Here is a 15,708-nt window from a genome sequence, read left to right on the forward strand (position 1 = left end):
TCTTCTGCACAGGCAGTTCCCCATCCGCCACTCAACTTGCTCAGGTCAACCCAGCCCCGCTCCATATGCACTCTAGACCCAAGGCTGCCCCCTGGTGGCCGGCATCTTAGGTGCAGATTTTCAGAAGCAGAGTATTTAATTGACCAAAGAATCTGAGCATTTTTGTAACATTTAGTAGATAATAGTTCCTTAAATTACTGGAAAGACTGCCTGTTTGGTGCTTTCTCATATTTGAGGAGTAATGTTACTTTCAAAGTGGCTCAGAACTGGAAGTGTGGCTACTGAAGGGCAATGGTTGCCAACCTGCAGGTAGGTTTTCCCATCCAAGCCCTTCCAGTGCCAGAGACTGCGGGCTTCAGCTAAGTCTGGATGAGGCCCACAGGGAAGAGGACAAGGGCACAAGTGTGTGGCTCTGTGCCAAGGCCAGCTCTCTTGACAATTACTATACAAAGGGTCTGAAAAGTTCACAGAAAATGTACATTATGAACAAATGCATGGATTTTTAAAAAAAGTGCAAAAATAAATTTGTCTTTTAATTCCATTTTCCACAATTTTTTGTACTACTCTCTCTTTTTTTTTTTTTTTTTTTTTTTGACAGGCAGAGTGGATAGTGAGAGAGAGAGAGAGAGAAAGAGAAAGGCCTTCCTTTTTGCCGTTGGTTCACCCTCCAGTGGCCGCTGTGGCCAGCGCACCGCGCTGATCTGAAGCCAGGAGCCAGGTGCTTTTCCTGGTCTCCCAGGCGGGTGCAGGGCCCAAGGACTTGGGCCATCCTCCACTGCCTTCCCGGGCCATAGCAGAGAGCTGGCCTGGAAGAGGGGTAACCGGGATAGAATCCGGCGCCCCAACCGGGACTAGAACCCGGTGTGCCGGCGCCGCAAGGCGGAGGATTAGCCTGTTAAGCCATGGCGCCGGCCATACTCTCATATTTTTGAGAAATATGACCTATTTGCTTCCCCGCTACCCACGTGGGGACTTGGATTGCATTCCCAGCCTCAGCTGTTGTAGGTGTTAGAGGAGTGAGAGCCAACAGATAGGTGCTCGGTCAGTCTCTCTCATTACACACACACACACACACATATGTGTAGGTTACATGTTAATACATGATGTTTTATATAAAGGACTTGATTATCCTTGGATATGAGTATTTTCCGGGCATCTGGGAACCTGTCACTCACTGATCAAAGAGGGTGTCTGCAGCCGTTCCAGTGTCAGAGTCTTGTAGCAAACATAGCAAACAGTGCGCCCAAGTCACTGGCTGTTTAGTGTCAGGAGCAAAATGCAAACTTAGGGTGGAGGGTGGGGAAGGAATGGGCGTTAAGTGGCCTCAGAGTAGGATGCTTCTGATGTTTCTGCCGCAACTGGCTGGGGGCTTATCTGAGGCCCTGGGCCAAGGAAGAGACCGTGAACCCAGCCACTGGCAGGTGCTTTTGGACTACATTAATGAAGAGTAGCGAAATGTGGAAGAGCCCAAATAGGAGATAACAGGAGAGTACTTAAGTTTGCCTTTTTGCCTTTGAGGCCATTGGTGTATAGTTCTACCTTAGTTGTCTTTACTTCATTTCTTTTTTTTTTTTAAGACTTATTTATTATTTGAAAGGCAGAGTTAGAGAGAGAGGTAGAGACAGAGAGAGAGGTAGGTCTTCCATCCGCTGATTCACTCCCCAGATGGCCGCAATGGCCAGAGCTGTGCCAATCCGAAACCAGGAGCTAGGAGCTTCTTCCTGGTCTCCCACATGAGTGCAGGAGCCCAAGGACTTGGACCATTTTCTACTGATTTCCCAGGCCATAGCAGAGAGTTGGATCAGAAGAGGAGCAGCCGGGCCTAGAACCAGCACCCATGTGGGATGCCGGCATTTCAGGCCAGGGCTTTAACCTGCTGTGCCACAGCGCCAGCCCCTTGGCAGGCTAATTTTGAAACCCAGAGCCCCGAGTGCATGACCCCAGTCACATCTCCTGGCTCCCATGGGCCTCAGTTCCCCTTTTTGCCTCTCTTCATTGTGTTATTTTGAGAACTGATTGATTATATGAGTGTTTGTAAAAGGACTCTGTAGTATTAAAATCCCATCACCTGAGTTCTCCAGGGAAAGCAGGGGCCCGATTCATTCATCCATTTGGTTGTTTGTTCATTCACTCAGCGTTGCAGGCACCCGTGGAATCATGGAGCCGCATGACGGAAGTCTGCTCCAGGGACACGAGGAAGCCGGGGCCATGCGCTGATTCAGGCTGTCCCCTGAGGGACAGGGAGATGGTTAAATGTAGGTGTCGAAGCACTGGTGTGAACCAAAACTGAATTTTCCCAGACTGAGATAGCCGTGTAGCTGGAACAGAATGAAACGAGTCTTGCAGGGCGTGGCAAGGCCCCCAGAAAAGCCAGCAGCTCCTTGGCCTTGGTAACCTTGCTAAACTCGCAGTCAGGTTTGCAGCGGACACGCTGCACATGGCGTGAGGGCTCCAGCTGCCCCAGCTGTGTTCTGGATCCTGCCCCAGGAGTGACTGCTTCCACCCTGCACACCAGCAGCTCCTGGGCGCTGTGCAGGGGGTTGGATCTCCTCACTGGAGCCGCGTTCTTGCTCACAGGAGGTCTCTGTGTGGTGGGCTCGAGGGAGCACCTGATGAGCACCCTTGGTTCTGCACTTGCAGGTGGGAGCCCCGCCCCGGCTGTGTGATGTGCTGTGGGTGCTGCAGGAGGAACGAGACCAGTGCCTGCAGGAGCTCGAGAGAGAGCGGCTGGGACGCCCAGGCGAGGAGCAGCCAGTGCCAGGTACGGGGCTCGCCTGGCGCTCTGTCCACTTGGACGTGGATCCACTGGACGTGGATCCAGTCTCACTGGGTCGGGGGAGCTTGATCTCTGGGCCGGAGTGGAATGGGGGTGGCGGTGGGGACGGATCTAAAAGTTGGATCATGGCCCCTCTTCTCTCTTTGGGGCCAATGTTGCAGCTGGCGATTTCCTGCCCGCAGCTTCTGCGCGTGGATTTCATTATGGCATCTGTTTGGTGGGAGTGACTTTGCCATCCATTCTCTCGTCTCCACTGCCAGTTTGATGAGTGAGGTAGCAGGATAGACTTGTGGGTCAGAATCACTCGGGGTGCAACCCTGGCTGATACAGGCCTCTGAGCCTCACTTTCCTGATTTATAGACTGGAAATGACAATGTCTACTTCAAGCTTACGATATCAAAGGAGAAAAAAATGCGCAATATTCAGGTACTTTGTACAGTTTGTTCCTTCGAATGTAAACTGTCATTCAACAACTCTAAATGCTGTTAATTTTATGTTTGCATTTTATTCTTATCGCCTACCCTCGTCTCAGTCCTTTGCTCTCTATTGTCTGAGAGGAAGAGGGGTGCAGCAATAAGAGAGGAACCCACTGAGGATACTCACAATGCATTTGGGCATGCATCGCTTTTTTTTTTAAGATTTATTTATTTATTTGAAAGTCAGAGTTACACAGAGAGAGAAGGAGAGGCAGAGAGAGAGAGAGAGAGAGAGAGAGAGAGAGAGAGAGAGAGAGGTTTTCCATCAGCTGGTTCACTTTCCAGTTGGCCACAATGGCCGGAGCTGCACTGGTCCGAAGACAGGAGCCAGGAGCTTCCTCTGGGTCTCCCACGTGGGTGTAAGGACCCAAGCACTTGGGCCATCTTCCACTGCTTTCCCAGGCCACAGCGGAGAGCTGGATTGGAAGAGGAGCAGCTGGGACATGAACCGGCACCATATGGAACGCTGGAACTGCAGACGGTGGTTTTACCTGCTACACCATAGTGTTGGCCCCATGCACTGCTTTCTAACAGCTTTATTCCTGGTAGATGAGATGTAGAAACAACTCTCGCTCCCACCAGCTAATGTGTAGAGAAGCCAAATGTGGTGCCTTCCAAAGGAAGGAAGGACAAAGAGAAGCTTCCACTTGGATACACTTTGAAACTGTGGTGCAATGTTAAATAAGCCAGATGCGAATAGTAGCTTGTTACATGATTCTGTTTCTATGACATGTCCAGTTCAGACAAATCCACAGGGATGCAAATTAGATGGGTGGTTGTCAGGGGCTGAGGCGAGAGACAATGGGAATGAGTGTTTGATGGGTACAGGGTTTCTGTTGTAGGAGTGATAAGAATATCTTGGATCAAGATAAGGATGAGGGTTGTGCAATGTTATATTGTGAATGTATTAAATGCAACTGTACCCTGTTCTTTAAGATTTATTTATTTGAAAGACAGAGTTACAGAGAGAGGAGGACAGACAGAGATCCTCCATCTGCTGGTTGTACCAGGCCATAAGCCAGGAGCCAGGAGCTTCTTCCAGGTCTCCCAAGTGGGTGTGGCCTGGGTGTGGAGAAGGAGGAAGAGGCGAGTCTCCTGGGTAAGAGCTTCACTCCTCTGCTCCCCAACTTACCCGTTCCTAAGTGGGGGTAATAATGGATCGACCTCATGATGCTATTATTGTGCATCCAAGTCACTGAACCCTCGGATGCGGGGCGGGGGGGGGGTGGTGTGTGTCTCTGTGGCAGGGAGCTCATCTCGTGGCCTCCCCGTCCCAACTCCATGGTGCAGCCAGGATGACCTCTGCTGTGGCTGGCAGGGGTCCATTCGGGCCCTCGGCCCACCTGCACACTCAGCCTGACCCGTGGATCACTGCCCACTCACCCTGTCCGTGCCAAGTGCACGTTTCCATCACTCAGAGAGGCTGTCGTCTTGCCATGCCCAATTCCCGGCTGGCTGATCGGAGCTGGGCTGGTCCATCCTTTCTCCTCGGGGTTGCCACTGTGGCCTGTGGTCCTCTGTGGTGCAACCAGGGCTGAGAAAGCTCCTTAGGGACTCCTGCTGTGGCTCGGCCTCACACTCTGTGGGGAGACCTGGGTGAGGGGCTGACTGCACCCCTCTCTTCTAGACCTCATGCTTCTGGAACATTCTTCAGGCCTGCCCTGCCAAGCTTTTGAGAAAGCAGAACCCAGGGATCCACTAGGGAGTAGATATCAGAAGTGGTGGCTGCAGGGAAAATCCCTCCCCCACCCCAAACAGAAGAGAGCAGGTGTCTGCATCAGAATCAGGCAGGGGGCCTGGGCACCCAGCCTTGTGGAGGATCCTAGAGGCGCTCAGACAGAGCCAGCCCCGTGTCCCTCACCCAGGCGGGTGCCCCAGGGAGGCCAGCCAGGGGCATCCAGGCCCAGGGCAGGAGCAGGGGCCGGTGGAACAGTCTGCTGGGGGTGCAGGATAATGGTTAAGCTGCCTGCCGCTCCCTGGGTAGAGGTTAATGTTTGAGCGCCAGATGAGGCACAGGAAATGTCACTCACCGAGCTGTCCCTGAGCCTAGCACACTGATCCCAGATGACAAATTAACTCTGCAGCTATTCCGGGTGAGGTGGCCAAGGCCTTCCGGGCATTCCATGGGGATGTCTCAGCGTCACCGGAAGAGCTGCCCGTCTTGCTTTACCACAAGGGCGACGTAGTCCTCTGTTTACAGGATCCACGCACCCCCTCCGAGCCGGCTGGTGCCAGGGCTCCGGCTCTCCCTTAGCAGAAGAATGTTCCAGAAGGATGGTGTGTGGGCCTGATGGTCAGACAGACCTGGACCTGTGTCCTACTTGGGTGTCATTTTTACCGAAGGGAATTCGGGTAACATTAACTTAATCATTGCAAAGTGAATGACGCGATGGCATTCAGTGCACTCCCGCTGCTGTGCAAGCCCCACCCCACCGCATCCCAAAACAACTTCATCACCCCAAAACAAAGCTCTGGATCTAGCAGGTAGAGGCCCCCCTGCTTCCCTCTCCCCAGCCACCGGCAACCACGAATCTATTTTCTGTCTGCACAGATTTGCCAACTCTGGGCATTTCATAAAAATAGAATCTTGTGGCCTGTGACCTTTTGAGTCTGTCGTCTTCCACAGAGCTTGTGTTTGAGGGCCATCCACAGTGTGGCCTGAGTCATCACTTCACATGCCCTGGCCTTTACTGCGGTCCTTCCCTGGGAAACAAAACCTTTCCCAGCTCCCCCTGCACTGCCCCCAGCTCCTGGAGCCACCCCCACTGCCACCCACACTCATCTCTGCCCATCCCTACCTTGGCAGGGCTCATCTGGTCACCAAACATTTGCATAACATTTTAGACAATTTTGTAAAAATGTTTACTTTTTAAAAAAGATTTTTATGGGGCCGGCACCATGGTGCAATAGGTTAATCCTCCACCTGCGGCACTGGCATCTCATATGGGCGCCAGTTCTAGTCTCCGCTGCTCCCCTTCCAATCCAGCTCTCTGCTATGGCCTGGGAAATCAGTAGAAGATGGCCCAAGTCCTTGGGCCCCTGCACCCATGTGGGAGACCGGAAGAAGCTCCTGGCTGCTGGCTTCGGGTAGGCGCAGCTCTGGCTGTTGCGGCCATTTGGGAAGTGAACCAATAGAAGGAAGACCTTTCTCACTGCCTGTAACTCTACCTCTCAAATAAATAAAATCCTTTTTAAAAAGGATATTTATTTATTTGAAAGCTGGAGTTATAGACAGAGACTGAGAGAAAGATCTTCCATCCACTGGTTCACTCCCCAGATGGCCGCAACAGCCAGTGTTGGATTAATCCAAAGCTGGGAGCTAGGAGCTTCTTCCAAGTCTCCCATGTGGGTGCAGGGACCCAAGCACTTGGGCTACCTTTCACTACTTTCCCAGGCGATAGCAGAGAGCTGGATTGGAAGTGGAGCAGCCAGGACACAAACTAGCACCCATATGGGATGCCGGCACTGCAGGCAGAGGCTTAACCCACTTCATAACAGCACCGACCCCAATGTTCACTTCTTAAAACAGCAGTGCAATAAGTACTATTGTTATCATGACCATTTCACAGGTGAGAAAACTGAGGCTGAGAGAAGCCCAGCATCTCACAGAACTGCAATAGGACCTTCAGCCCAAATCGTTTGACTCCAAACCCTGAGCGTTTTCCAGGTGGCAAATCAGGCTAATGAAACCCAGCACAGCTGAGCCCGGCGTGGGGGTGGGGGGTTGACTGACATCCTTGTCCTCCAGAGAAAGGTTCTGCCTTAGAAAGAAATGAGAGCAAGTGTGAGGGTGGGAGTGCGCGAGCCAGGGAGATGGGCAATCCCGAGTAATTAGGCCAGGTGAGGTTCCACGTGCACGGGGAGGGCTCCCCAGGGGCGGCTGCCATGGCCCCTGGGACTCAGCTCCAGGTGCTCAAAAGCTTGCCTAGAGCGGCCTCTGGTGGGCAAGAGAGGCAGCCTCCCAGGGGACAGGTGCAGCAGCTAGAAGAGGCTTGGGGGACATGGGGACAAGGCCAGGAGGGGCTGTGAGTTCCCTGCTTTCGCCATTAGCAGGTGAAGTTGAGCCTCAGGGGACATGGCGCACCCACCACCCCCGTGGTCCAATCCAACCTGGTCCTGGGAGGGTGGGGTGGGGGCTGCTGGCTGCTGCTTGGCCCTCCTTCCCTGCAGCCCAACACCTTGCTCCAGAAAGAGTCCCAGGTTCTTGTCAGACCATCTGGGCTCATTTCTAAGTAAATCACCATCTGGGGGATGGACGCCAGGTTCCGGGGAAGCACCAGGCAGACCCCGAGGAGCCTAAGGTTCTCTATTGCGCAGGGCAACGAGCTAGGGGTCCTCCTTCCCTCTTCTGCTGGCCCCGGCCCTCACCCCAGGCCTGCCTCTGGGCCACCGCCCTGTCCCTGAGTGTCGTGTGGGGCCTGGTCCTGGGTCCAGGGCCTTCCCAAACATGAAGGCGACATGGCCCAGCAGCACTACTGGGCACAGGTAGAACCTTCTGCATTTTTGGTGACAAATTCTGGACACACATCCCCAGGCCCCGTGTCTCCTTGGGGGCCACCATTCCCCCGTCCCCCCCGCTCCAAGGCTGGCTGGGGAGCAAGGTCCTCATGACTCCTTCTGGAACCTTCCATGTACCTGCTTGTCATGCTCCTAGGAAACCCTGCTCCTTTCCTGTCTCCTCCCAAGCAAGCTGATGGCACCAGGACACCTCTTCCTTCCCCCAAGACCCGGGAGACTAAGTTTTCCTTCTTCCTATGAGACTTTGAACCTATGGTAATCCAAGGAGGGAGGAGAGAAGAAAGAAAAAAAACTGTACAAGAGTAAGAAAAAGAACATAGGAGGGCTGGTGCTGTGGCACAGCAGGTGACGCTGGCATCCCATGGGAACATCAGTTCCAGTCCCAGCTGCTCCATTTCCAATCCATCTCTCTGCTAATGTGCCCAGGAAAACAGCAGATGATGGTCCAAGTACCAGGGCCCCTGCCACCCATGTGGGAGACCTGGATGGGGCTCCTGGCTTCATCCTGGCCCAGCCTCGACCATTGCGGCCGTTTGGGGAGTGATCCAGCAGATGGAAGATCTCTCTGTCTGTCTCTCCGTCTCCCTCTGTAACTCTTCACTTCAAATTAAAAAAAATAAATAAATCTTTAAAAGAAAAGAAAAAGAACATAGGTTAATAGATCAGAAAATATTCAACAGCACCCACACATAATTGAACTCTCACAAGAATCCTGGAGAATATCGCCATGGCCATTTTATAGATGACTAAAGCAAAGCTTGTGCATGTAGGTGGTGTGTGCAAGGCAGGCATGAGTCCAAAGCCATACCACCTGCCCAGCCCAGCGTCCCATGCCGTCCTCTCAGGCGGCGGTGGGCACCCAGCCCACCCCCCAAGATGGTGTTCGTGCCTGGAGTCCACTTAGAATTCCCTGGTATCGGATCTCAGCGGGCACAGGTGAGCTGCAGAGAAGGCCGAGGGCTGGGAAGGCGCAAACCCCAGCATGCTCTGGGCCTGCCTGCCTGCAAGCTCCTTCCTACCCATTTCTTTTTCTTTCTCCCCTCCCTCCCTCCCTCCCTCCCTCCCATCCTTCCTACCTCCCTCTCTCTCTTTCAAAGATTTGTTTATTTGAAAGGCATAGTTACAGAGACATCTGCTTGTTCATTTTCCAAAAGGCCACAACAGCCAGGTCTGGGCCAGACTGAAGCCAGGAGCCAGGAACTCCAGGAACTTCCCATCCAGATCTCCCACAAGAGTGGCAGGGGCCCAAACACTTAGGCCATTCTCCACTGCCTTCCCAGGCGCATCAGCAAGGAGCTGGATGGGAAGTGGAGCAGCTGGGACTTGAACCGGCCCTCCTATGGGATGCCGGTGTCCCAGGAGGCGGCTTACCCCACTGTGCCACGCCAGCACCGTCATTCCTGCTCATTTCAGCAGGCGCTCCCCAGAGGTGGCCACCCCTCCCTTGGGTCTCAGGAGCCAGAGCTCTGTTTATGAAGCTCCCCCATCCAGCATCTCATGGAGTCCCTCTCACTCCACCCATGCGGGGGCAGATTTGGCTGCCCTGGATCTAAAACAGCCCAGGATCCCAGGCTCTCCAGCAGGGGCCAGCACTCCCGCAGCAGCTGAGCAGGGGGTGCCCTCCCTGCCTCCCACTCTTGCTTGGCCTGGGGACACCAGTGTCTGGGAGGGGGCCAGCAACCTCCTCGGCCATGTCCCCTTCCACCCACCTGCAGCCGCGTGCCCCTGGTGCTGTTGCACTATTTTCCCTCCAAATCAACACACCTTTTTTTTTTTTTTAAAGATTTTATTTATTTATTTGAGCAGTAGAGTTATAGACAGTGAGAGGGAGAGACAGAGAGAGAGAGGTCTTCCTTCCGCTGGTTCACTCCCCAGTAGCTGCAATGGCTGGAGCTGTGCCAATCCAAAGCCTGGAGCCAGGGGTTTCTTCCAGGTCTCCCACGCGGGTGCAGGGACCCAAAGACTTGGGCCATCTTCCACTGCTTTCCCAGGCCGTAGCAGAGAGCTGGATTGGAAGAGGAGCAGCCGGGACTCGAACCAGTGCTCATATGGGATGCCAGCACCGCAGGAGGAGGATTAACCTTCTGCGCCACGGCGCCGGCCCCTCAACGCACCTTTAAAAACATAGCCTCATCCTGAATGCGAGCTCTAACGTCACAGATGCCATGTGTTGATTTTACAGGTTTTCTAAGACATAATAAATTCATTAGCAACTATTGAAATAAATAGGCTGAGCCAAGTACCAGCCCCAGGCACAGGGCTCTGTGCACTCGGGATGCGCTCGTGGCAGCCTGGGGAGGCCCGGGGTGCTCTGAGCTTTTCCCGTCCAGAGAGTGGAGCTGGGCTTAAGGGAGTGAGACTTCCTCTGGATGCTCAGCCGTAGCCACCAAGGGTGGAACCCTTGCCTGGCTGGGGAATCGAGAAGGCTGAGTGGGACCCCAGCTCCCCCAGAGCTGGCTCCGTCCCTTTGCCCTTGGGGCCCTGGGTTCCTCCTCTCTACCATGGGGCAGGGACTCTACCTGACCTCTGTGCCCAGTGTAACATTCAGCTCCAGAACGTGTGTCCAGCATAGGGCTGGCTTGGCCCCACCCCCAGCCAGAGTTGCCTTTTCTCTATTCAGGGCTGACATGAGGGTCACGGTGCTGAGCCAGCTGGCAGGGGACCCCACTAGCGGGAGGGGAGCTTGTTCCTCTTGGGCTCCTCACCTCTGGCCACTCCTCCCTGCTGCCCTCTGCTAGCACTGGGCTGGGAGTCCCTGTAGGCCCTGCCTGACCTGAGCCAGCCCAGGAAGGCTCTCCCACATGCTGGCACCCTCTGCCTCTGTCTGGCCAGCTGGGCATAGGTCACCAGGCTCAGGAACTGGAGCTCGTGCCAATGCCCTGGAACCTAGCTGGCCCCAGGCAGCTCCAGATCCCTCTGTCCCCAAGGGAGGTCAGAGGTCCTCACTGCTCCCCATACAAGAGATGCCATGGAGCTGGCGGGGAGGCACCTGGGACCCTGGATGCCAGAGCAGCTCAGAGTGGGGACATCAGCAGGGCACCCATGAAGGTCCCTCCCTGGGCCAAGTCACCGCCCCAAGGGCACCTGGGGAGGCTCAGAGTCACCCTGGGGCTTGTGAGCTCCTGGGACCCAGATCAGGCCTGGCAAGCAGCGATCACAGCTGGCACTTAGACCTCCAGGCCAGACCCCGCCCCCAGTGTTGTCCTCGCAGATGGCCTGGGTCCCCAGAGCCCTGCCGTAGGCAGCAAGTTCCTTGGGTTCCTGCCCCTGGAATGAACTTTAGGGGGCTCGGGTGTGCTTGTGTGAAATGATAACTCTTAAAAAATGGCCATCATCACAAGCACGCAAATATGAAACGAATGTGGGCACTTGGCACAGTGGTTAAGACATCTGCATTTCATGTCTGAGTGCCTGGGTTCAAGTCCTGCCTCTGCTCCCAGTTCCAGCTTCCTGCTCATGGGCACCCTGGGAGGCAGCATGTGATAGCCAAGTACGTGGATCCCTGCCACCCATGGGGGAGACCCAGGAGAAGTTCCCTGCTCCCAGGTTTCAGCCCAGCCCAACCTTAGCTATTGGAAGCGTGCCTTTCAAGTATCAATAATAAGATTTTTTTAGAAGCAAAAAAAAAAAAAAAAAAAAAAAAGTACAAAAAGTGAATATCTGCTCGACATTTTCTTTATTTGGTGAGGAAATGAGTAAGATAATTGGCATTGGTTCCTGGGAGAGTTCCAGGTATTGCAGAATGGGGAGATGCATTTCCAACTAGGTACAGACTGGCTGAATCCAAGAGGAGGGGAGGGAAGTCGAGTGGGTTTCACCTGGACAATGCTCATTTGCATGCCTTTGGACAAAGATCATCTTCATTGCTGTCGCTCACCTACAACTTACAGAGTTGAAAAGTAGCTCAACTACAATGAAAGGTCAGAGAGAATCAGATTAACCCAGAATAAGGCTGCACTCACAGGCCAAGGCCAAGGTTGCCGTGGAGACAGCCAGCAAGTCGTTTGATGCATTTCCAAGTCTTTCCATGACCAGATGTGAGTTACGAACCTGGCTCTGAGCTTCCTAGCAGCCAGATCAAAGAGGAAATCAGCTTTGAAGTCTGCACCTACAAGGACAGACATGGTCCTTCACAACAAGTTTGGCCTCTTACTGCATGGAGCCTGGGTTCCAAGTGCAGGCAGGGGCCTCACGACGGGGACATGGGGAGCTAGAAGGCAGCATCCTGAACAACACTGGGGCACCTGTACGTGGTGGCTCCACTGTAGTGGCTTCTGGGGACCAAGGCACCGGCTCCAGAAGCGTGGACCCTGCCAGAGCAGCTCAGAGTGGGGACACCCAGCATCACCCAGGTGCTTGTTAGAAATGCCCATTCCCAGGCCCAGGCCCCAGCCCTCGTGAGTACTCCCTGTTGAACAAGCTGTAGTTTGAGGATCATGGGACAAGGGTTCCCAGGCCTGCCTTCCACCACGTTAGAATGACTGGGACATCTTGGACACAATTTCATGCCTGGGCCCCCATTCGATGGATTCAAGGAGAATCCCTGGGCACAGAGCCCAGTGAGGGGCATGTGTGATGCTCCCGAGGGGCTGCACCGGCAGCCAGGAGGGAGGTCCCCTGCTGCTGAGTTGTTTGTTGCAGCTGAGGCCCAGAGCTGCACCAGCTTCTGCTCCAGCCTGGGGAGGGCCACGTCCAAGGCCCCAGGTCTGAGAAAGAACATTAGATGCTGTGGGCTCTGATCTTAAGGAGCCAGCATGGATGCGAACATTGGAAGTGTCCGATGAGAACCCCCAGATGGTCAAGGGCGTGGGGGGGCGGGGCGGCAGGTGGCGGGGCAGCCCTGCCTGACACTGCGCCTCTTCCCGGCAGGCTGCCAGGGGCTGTGGGACAACGTGAGCTGCTGGCCTTCCTCTGCTCCAGGGCGGACGGTGGAGCTGGAGTGCCCCAGGTTCCTGCGGATGCTCTCAAACAGCAATGGTAACTGCTCCACCCCAGGGCCAGGCAGGGACCTGCAGTGGGTAACATGGCGGGGAGAGGGCCTGCTGGGGATTGGAAGCCTTGCTTGGGGGGGTGTGGGGTGGGCTCAGTTTTCAGGGCCTCAGGGGACTGGGAGGGTTCTCTCTGCTCCTTGTCTCCCACTTGGGGGCTTCCCTCTTCCCTTCCATGCACTGTCTCTCTGCAAAGGGGGGCCTGGATCTCACCTTGGCACAGCCAGTCCTTCCAGAACCCTCACATCCCCTGTACCAATTCTGCCAGGCTGTGCTGATAAACTGTGGCCTGTCTGGGAGCCCCTGGCCTCCTCCGGGAGTGGGGAGGGGGCAGGTCTCTTAGAGGGCACCTGCAAGTTCAAGGCTTTTCCTCCCTGACTGCTTGAGCTGAAGGTCAACCATGTGCCAGACATTTGTTTAATGTGGGCTCATGTGGCCATCCCCAAACCCCTTTAAATCACCTGTCCTTCCTCTGGCCCAATAACGAGGGGTCGTGAGCAGGGACTTCACAAGGGAAGCCTGGCAGCTTGCCTTCAAGTTCACAGCCAGGGTGGAGGCACTAGGACGCAAACGTGGTGCTCTGTCCTTTGCCATGGTCAGGGCAGGTCTGTGGCCCCGAGGTCAGGGTGACCCTGGGTCCGGGCAAGGTGGGCTCACGGCTTTGGCCCCGCCCTTAGTGGAGTCCTGTGTAATCTAAAGCCTGGCCTGCTGCCCCTCCTTGCTTGTCAGCACAGGGCAGGAAGACCGGGGAAACGGGCACGTCACATGATCGAACCGGAGAAGAGCAGGTGACTTAACCCCAGCACCCTCTGATCTCCCAAAGTCAGGAAGGAAAGGACGGAGCACACAGAGACCTCAGGGCTGGGAGAGGAGTGTGGATTCTTCTCACCACAGTTCTCTAGGGCCACACGTGCACACCTGCGCGCACACACACAGCCGCTGTGGGAGCTCAAGGGTCCTGCTCAGCCTCACCCCACACCCCACATGCAGGAGTGGAGGGGACACGGCTGGCTGACCAGTCGAATCCCACCTCATTTGATGTTTGCTCAAAGGCCACAACAGGTGCCTCTCCCCACAACGGGGGCACCCTGGCTTGCCAGCACTACCCAGCTGTGGCTTCCGCCTCCGGGCTGGCTGGTGAGGGGAAAGCATCCAGAGCTCCCACGGGGAGAGTCTGGGAGCCAGACCCCAGGATACGGTTCTGCCTTCACTCCTTCCATGAGAACGCCGTCCTAAGGTGACCCCCCACTGCGAGGGAGGCAAAGTCGTCACTTCCTTCACCCGTTAAGTGCTTGAACCCCTGCTTTCCTCATTAACTAAGAGATCACCCCGCCCCTCCCCGCCTTGAATGGCCCACTCATAAGTGGGTGGGGGGGAGGAGGCGTCAGTTCCACGAGGATGGAAGCGACCATCCTTGCAGTTTCTTCTCGCCGCCACATGGTGCCGCTGTGGGGCTGCAGGGCCACTCGGAGGCTCCGGCAGGGGGGCGCCTGGCTCAGCTCCGGGCGGCCTGGGGTCTTCCCACTCCTACTCATACCCAGCCTGGAGGTGCTGGCCGGCTCACGAGCACAGGTAAGGGCCTGTTTGGACTCAGTAACTGTGAACTACCACGCACCCCTCCCTGTAGATATCTCGGTCCGATGGGACCCCAGCCCCTTCAGCTCCCCTGGGTGATGTCCCGCGGGGCTCTGGCGCCCCCACCCCAACTCCAGGAAGGGCTAGAGCCTTCCTTCGGAAAGAATAAGCGATAGAATTAACACATGAATCCTTTCTCAGGGCACCCACTACACGGGCTGGGCAGGGTGAGTGTCCTGTAGTGGGGAAACCGCAGCTGGAGTGCACCCCTGGATCTTCATAGACTGTTCCCACCAGGGGACATTCCTCTGATTCCTAAGAGGGCGCTGGGCTTGTTCCTTATTAAGAGACACAGTGCAGGGCGGGTCAGGTCTGGCCGCCTCTCTCCCCTCTGTCTTTGAAGGAGTAGGCCCGAGGCCGTAGCGACTCCGGAGCCTCCTCAGAGCCGCCTCAGGGAGCCGGCAACCCTAGACGGCAGCAGGAAAGCTTAGGGCGGCTCCGGCTGCACCGCACAGGCACACTCGCACAGAAACCGCGGCCTGGACTTTCCGCGGGCGGGCCGTGAGGTGGGTGGACGGGAAGTAGCCCAGCGGCAGGGGCCTGGCTGCCGTCACCAGCAGCGTCTGGCTTGGGGCTCTCGCCGCGGCGCTGGGGAGGGGCCCCAGGCACACAGGCCGGCTGCCATGGCGCAGCCCAAGAGCCCTGGCTATGGGCACGTGAGTCTGGTCATCTGGGCATCTGGATCCTGCCCTCCAGCCAGACTACGTTTGACCACCATTCTTAAAGCCTCTGCCTGCCTGGCTCCCTCGATTTCATCCCAGAAAGCCCCCGCCTCTCCGCTGGACTCCAAGCCCCGCCCACTGCCACTTCTTTGCCACGATGTGGCCTGCGGTGGGCTTGGCCACAGCGGCCTGCTGCGCGCTGTTCAGGTGAGCCTGGCTGCAGCCCTGAGCTCTAGCCTCCTGAGCCTTCCAGGGCTGGGCATGCCCAGCGCCCAAAGGACACAGCTGCGGGGAGAGGGCCAGGCAGGAGGGCAGCACAGCCACAGGCCGCGTCGCATCGCTGTGACCCAATCCTGGGACTGCGTTTCCTGGGGTGTGCAGCAGGGGGCAGCACCTGCGTGCGGGGGAGAGGGGCAGGGAAGATCAGATCGTACCCCACATAAAACACCTGGCACCGTGGTGTTTCTCCAGCTCAGCGGACCGCATTCCACCCTAAGCCTCTGACCCAGTGGCCCGAGCCCTGGGACCTGCGGTAGAAGCATGCCAAGGCCCAGCCAAGGCTGTATGGGGACCCTGGTCAGGGCTGCCCCCCACAGGCCTGGGGAATCAGTGCCCTGTACCCCGGCCACACCACACCAGCAGGGGCCAGGGAA

General features: G+C 56.0%; 1 protein-coding gene across 1 annotated transcript in view; it reads left to right on the top strand.

Annotated features, from left to right (window-relative positions):
* The first annotated feature begins 291 nt into the window (after nucleotides 1-291).
* The window catches only part of SCTR (secretin receptor), a 46,885-nt gene continuing 31,468 nt past the window's right edge, over nucleotides 292-15,708 (top strand). Inside the window, exons 1-3 of the mRNA XM_062195756.1 lie at nucleotides 292-309; nucleotides 2,641-2,761; nucleotides 12,640-12,747. Of these exons, the coding sequence (XP_062051740.1) occupies nucleotides 292-309; nucleotides 2,641-2,761; nucleotides 12,640-12,747 (247 nt within the window). The remainder of the gene's footprint in view (nucleotides 310-2,640; nucleotides 2,762-12,639; nucleotides 12,748-15,708) is intronic.

This window comes from Lepus europaeus, chromosome 1 (assembly GCF_033115175.1).
Source record: "Lepus europaeus isolate LE1 chromosome 1, mLepTim1.pri, whole genome shotgun sequence".
Classification (NCBI taxonomy): domain Eukaryota; kingdom Metazoa; phylum Chordata; class Mammalia; order Lagomorpha; family Leporidae; genus Lepus; species Lepus europaeus.